Source organism: Netta rufina, assembly GCF_964035555.1.
Source record: "Netta rufina genome assembly, chromosome: 2".
In the NCBI taxonomy this organism is placed as follows: Eukaryota; Metazoa; Chordata; class Aves; order Anseriformes; family Anatidae; genus Netta; species Netta rufina.
This window is the reverse complement of record NC_140124.1, coordinates 90,537,984-90,543,983: the sequence shown is the minus strand read 5'-3', so window position 1 is coordinate 90,543,983 and position 6,000 is coordinate 90,537,984. Positions and strand designations below refer to the sequence as shown.

General features: G+C 51.9%; 1 protein-coding gene across 2 annotated transcripts in view; it reads left to right on the top strand.

Annotated features, from left to right (window-relative positions):
- Positions 1-1,893: 1,893 nt before the first annotated feature.
- The window catches only part of EPB41L4B (erythrocyte membrane protein band 4.1 like 4B), a gene marked incomplete at both ends in the record, with an annotated part of 163,375 nt that continues 159,268 nt past the window's right edge, over positions 1,894-6,000 (top strand). For both annotated transcript variants that reach the window (XM_084283244.1, XM_084283245.1), the window contains one exon: positions 1,894-2,187. In XM_084283244.1, coding sequence (XP_084139370.1) covers positions 1,894-2,187 — 294 coding nt within the window. The remainder of the gene's footprint in view (positions 2,188-6,000) is intronic.

Below are 6,000 nucleotides of genomic sequence, written 5' to 3'. Positions count from 1 at the left end.
GTAGATTGTTTTACTCCAAGAGAGGCTGGGTAACATGGAACCAGCTTTATTTATTTCCAGCTCTTTCTAAAGATCCTTTACTATGAGTTTTATCTCCTAACGGTTAATGGGAGATTTAATGGGATCTCAGCATCTCCACCCATGGCTGTAAATACAGCGTTGACTCTCCAGGACTGCCACTGGCCTGTATCACGTGTCTGCTAATGCAAGTCAACCAAGGTTTTATGTATTTTAAAACAGCAGACTTCTGTTTTCATGACAAACGTTGAAAGAGACAAAGGGCTGAAGTCTCACAACCTTACCACACTCTACAGGTACATTAGAGGAGGCTGTAGCGAGGTGGGGGTTAGTTTATTTTTCCATGTGCCTGGAGACAGGACGAGGGGGAACGGGCTAAAGTTGTGCCACGGGAGGTTTAGGTTGGATATTAGGAAGAACTTATTTACTGAAAGGGTTGTTAGTGATTGGAAGGGGCTGCCCAGGGAAGTGGTGGAGTCACCATCCCTGGAGGTCTTCAAAAGATGTTTAGATGTAGAGCTTAGGGATATGGTTTAGTGGAGGACTGGTTAGTGTTAGGTCAGAGGTTGGACTCGATCTTGAGGTCTCTTCCAACCTAGATGATTCTGTGATCCTGTGACTTTTAGCACTGCAGAAGCCTTGACGAGCTTCCTGCAAGGCCAGACCCAAGCGACACCAGCCCTCCTTCCCTTGCACTGGTACTGCTGCAGCTCCCTCAAGGGACAACAGCATTTCTGCTGAGCTGCCAGCGCTCAAGATCCTTTGGGCTGCCTATGGCGTGCAAATGAGATTTGTGGGACAAAATGTTCAAAGCAGTGGAAGAACCCTAAGGGGGAAGGGAAGGGAAGGGAAGGGAAGGGAAGGGAAGGGAAGGGAAGGGAAGGGAAGGGAAGGGAAGGGAAGGGAAGGGAAGGGAAGGGAAGGGAAGGGAAGGGAAGGGAAGGGAAGGGAAGGGAAGGGAAGGGAAGGGAAGGGAAGGGAAGGGAAGGGAAGGGAAGGGAAGGGAAGGGAAGGGAAGGGAAGGGAAGGGAAGGGAAGGGAAGGGAAGGGAAGGGAAGGGAAGGGAAGGGAAGGGAAGGGAAGGGAAGGGAAGGGAAGGGAAGGGAAGGGAAGGGAAGGGAAGGGAAGGGAAGGGAAGGGAAGGGAAGGGAAGGGAAGGGAAGGGAAGGGGCGTTTATTGTAAGTATCTGTTATGGACTGTGCACATCGGCAGACAGGGACCAGGAACTTTCCCTGCTTTTCCCTGCGGAAAGGGCGGCAGCAGCAGCAGCAGCAGCAGGTGCAGGAGGAGCTGTCAGCTCACACCACCAAGCCTCGCTCCCCTCAGCGCCCCGCGGGGGCCGCAGGTGAGCCGGGGCCGCCCTGTCCCCTTCCCTTCCCTCCCCTCAGGGGCGGCGGCGAGGGGCAGCCATCGCGCAGGCGCCGCCCCCAGGGCTGTGGCGGGGCAGTTGCCGGGCGAGCGGCGGCTCGGCTCGGCTGGGCAGGGCAGGGCTCCGCTCCGCTCCGCTGCCCTGACGGCGGAGCCGGGCTTGGGGCTGAGGCGGGACAGCGGCGGGCGCTGTCCCCCTCCTCCCTCCTCCTTCCCTTCCCCTTGCCCGCCACAGGTGGCCGCTCGCCGCCTGCCTCAGCGGCTCCCCCTGCCCGCAGCAGCAGCAGCAGGAGGAGGAGGAAGGAGAGGAGGAGGAGGAGGAGGAGGAGGAGCAGCACCGAGCCCAGCCGTGCCCTGCAGAGGGCGGAGCGGGCTCCCGGCTCCGTGCCCCCGGCGGGCGGCGCTGCTGCGACGCCGTGCGAGGGAGGCGCCGCCGCCGCCGCCGCGGGGCCGGGCGCCGGGCTGCGGGCTCGGGGGTGTGAGCGGCCGGGCAGGGCGCCCCCAGGATGCTGCGGTTCCTGCGCAGGACCTTTGGCCGCCGCTCCATGCAGCGCTACGGGCGAGGGGCCGGCCGCGGGGGGCTCGAGGGGGACGAGCGGGACGGGGGGCTGCGAGGAGCCGCTGCTGCTGCTGCTGTCTCCGCTCCGGGCTCCGGAGGCTTTCCCTCATCGCCGCACCCCGCGGGGGGCTCGCACGGCGCCGGAGCCCCCGTGCACATCCCCGCCGCCGGCGGCTGCAAGCCGGTGCTGCAGTGCCGCGTCCTGCTGCTGGACGGCACCGAGGTCAGCGTGGAGCTGCCGGTGAGTAGCGCGACCCCCGCCAGCCCCCTGCCTGCAGGGGGTGTCCCCCGTCCCCCGTCCCCCCCCCCGGCTCGGTGTGTCAGCCCGTAAAGGCTGGGCTGCGGGGGGAGAAGTTGCGAGTAACTGAGGACCTGGGGGTAAATCGCCCTCCGGAGTGGTGCGGGGTGCCGGCCGAGCAATGCATGAGCTGGGGGTGTTCGCCTCGTCCGGCTGAACCGCGGAAATTCAGAAAAAAAAAAAAAAAAAAAAAAAAGAAAGAAAGCGGAGAGATGGAGTAACACTCTTACAAGTGAACGGGGGAGCATGCGAATAGAGCCACCTAGAGATACTCGCCTCCGGCTCAGCCCTCCTTGCCTTGCAGACCACATCTCTCGCTCCCAGGTGCTGGAGATGCCCGTGTTTTCTCCCCCCTCTTCTCATCTCTCCTCCGCGACGTGCTGTAGTCCTTCTAACATCTCAGCACAAGCCTGTTTTAGAAAGGGCTTGAATGTTATCGGCCTGCCGAGGATATACTTATAGAAGTCTATGTAGATAAGCTCGGTAAATACTTCGTGTAAGGTTATACTCGCCCTGATTTGTCTGGGTTCGGCTATTGCTACGCAGCCCGTGGGTTTGAAACCTGAGAAAATGAGGTAATGGTGGTCCTTGAGTACTGAACACGTGTGCAGGCACCTGCTTGGTCCAGCACAGGAGACACGGAGCACACTTGGCTTGAGTTGTGATGTCCACACTAAGCCCCGGCTGTCAGTGGGGTCGGACCGAGGTGCACGCTTGGTAGTTGTGGTTCTTTATCCAAAGACTGGGTAAGAAGTTGTTTTGTTTATCCAAAAATCCTAAATCCCTAGGCTGGTGGAGGACTCTGGGGTGTGAAACAGCTAGCAGTGCCTTGAGGATTGAAAACAGCTCTGTTGAATTATATATCTGTGCCTCCTGCTTCTTCCCTTTCTTTCATAGAAAGTAACACCCACACTGACAGTCAGGAAAACAGAAAGAGGCGTTGCACCATTTATAGAAGTTGATCAGTAATGTTTCCCCGAGCTCTGAAGCACCAGTTGTTATGGGATTAGGGCCTGAAGCAGAGCGTGCTTTCATACGCAGAAGCTGTGGTACGGCACTGGTTAAGCTGAACGAGCTGGATAGTGTCTTTTCTGTGAAATTGAACACGGGGGAAAAAAAAGTGCATGGTTGTTTTTCTCCGTTTCGGCTCATTTTTTTTGGAAAGGGGGTGAGTGTGGTCTCTCCATCATCATGGAGACAGCTTACCCGAGAAGTCAAGTATGTGGATAATTGCTGAGGACTTCGCTGTGCTGCTGCTCACGCTCGCAAGCGCTTATTTCAGGAGATCCTGGCATCTGTGAAATGTGCTCTTTCTGCTACCTGTTAACACTACACCCTGCTTGCCTTTCCAGCCGTAAAAGGAAGGCGCTGATACTAGGACGTGATACTTTTGTAACTAACACTTCTTAGGTTGCTATCTGGAACTTTGTAGGAATTAATTTAAAGGTTTCTTAGGTGTTTAAAACACTGCAGGGTCTGTGTGTTTGCATGGAGGAATGACACGAGACGTGACTGCTTGAAAACGTAGCTGTACGTGCAGGAAGAAGCTCAGTTGTTTCTGTTTTGTATTCAAGTAAAACTAAAACCCTGGGACTTTTGTCCTGGCTAGGTGTATCAGGTTCTGCTCCGGCGTGGGGGCTGGTGGCATTGCTGGGAAAACAAACCGTGCCCGTGTAGGCAGGCACTGTCTTTGGGGTTAACATTCACTTCTCTGCCACCTGCACTAGGAACTGTACAGCTGGCGAGCTCGTGGCTGCTCCTGGTATAAACAGAAGCAGAGATCTGCTGCCACCTGCGAGCCCTGCCTTAGCTCCTTCTCCTGCGGGCTGCAGAGAGGCAGTGTGAGCGGAGTCGCCTTTCTCGTTCCCCTGCATTTCCACTCCCACTTCCTCGTGGGATATCTGCACTTTGCTCTTTTCCACTGCCCGTGCACGGGGCCTCCCCTGCCCTCAAACCGCTCCACCTGGTAGCCTGCCCTCCTGAGATGCTGTGCGCTTTCACTTGTGGGTGTTCTCCACCTTTCCTGAGCTTGTTTGCTCCCTGGCTCTTCCCATACAAATGTAAACATAAAGCTGTTCTGCGGCTAACCCTGCACGATAGTTCCTGCACTCAGCTTCTCACGCAAAATTTCAAGGATTGCTTCAGAGCAGTGGCTCGTTGGTCACTCTTAAGGCAACATTGGTGTGCTTTGAAAGTGTTCACCCTAAACAGGATAAAGCACTGGGTGCTTTTCACCACCAAGAACATACTTGGTGTTTCTTGTTGCGTGTTCATGTCTATAGGGGGCTGCTGTTTGGTTAGATCTTGTAACTTGGCTGTGGGTAGATGGAAAGCCACTTGCTCCCTGCTGTTAATACAATCCTTCCCCTGTTTTGCTCAAGGACTCAGGACTTTAATGAAAGAAAAACAGGTTGCAGACAGCGCTGTGTTCTTACATAAAAAAAAAAAAAAAAAACAACAGGGAAGGAGCATTGGAGCATTGGCATTTACGCAGTGATGATGATGCCGCCTGCTAGTTAATACCTAAATGGAAAAGTTCACAGATGACTCTAAGGTGAGGCCAAAAAAATCCCAAATTTGTGATGTCTTTAAGACGTGGATGTTGGCATTTCCAAAAATTGAGCTTCTGATTTTTAATTCAGTGCATCTTGTGAAAGCATAAAGGGAGGCTATGAAAGATGAGTCTTCAGTGAGATGGTCCAGAGTAGCAGGAATTGATGCTCTTTTATTTAATGCCTCTGAGAACAGTGCTCCATGATAAGATTTGGGGTAGAAGGGAACTGAACACATGTAGTGTGTTCTTGGTTTTGTATAATTAAGTGGGGTAAAAGAGGGAACAAATGGTAAACTTACTCTACTGTAGAAATCCCCATCCTGCAAAGCAGATGTAGGAAACTTTACATTTTCTGTGATGTAAAGCCACAGAAGTCAAAGCGCTGTAATAAATGCTCCTTCCTAACAGTGTCCTTGCTGTCATAAATTTCTGTGCTGCCATGGATGTCGTTGCAAAGGTCTGTGTGATGTATTAGAAAGTGGGTGATGTTTAATGACCAAGTTAATGAACAAGTTAAATACAACTTCAAATCTCCCAATTGTTTTCAGGTGGATTGCTTTTGTATTATTTCTTTGCTTTCCTTTTGGTGTATCTGTTTTAGTAATTGTTTCGGCTGCTATGGAAACACTTCACGATAGGGATAGTAAATGTTTTTCAATAGCCTTTTTTAATCTCTGTAATCTTCTATGCATTATAGCCTTCTCTAGTTGGACTAACAAGCATAACAAAATCTGTTCGCTGGCCTCTGTGCTTAGATCAAATGTAAATGTTCAATTAACTACTGAGTAATCATCTTGATCTTAAATATACTAACCATTAATGGTGACTTGGGAACAGCGGTAAATGTTGGTAAATACAACTTGATCTTTCTTTTATATCATATGTTAATTCCCAACGACATATCAGGAATAAAGGCCCTAGACACTTAAATTCAAGGCATTATTTGGAGTCTCCTAGCTGAGGATTTATCCATCACCCAAATATGTATTTTATATCAGGCGGGGAATAGTTTTTTTTTTTTTTTATCAATTCTCTAAAGCTTTTTTCATTTGCAAAGATGATAATATACTTCTTTATGCTGAAGGTACCTTTCAACAGCCTAAAATGAGAGTGCTTGCTGGAAAAAGTTGAAAGCATATTTGCAGGACTGGAAAGGTCTTCTCGTTTTGGTGGACCACTGCGGGCACCAGCTCCTGTAATCC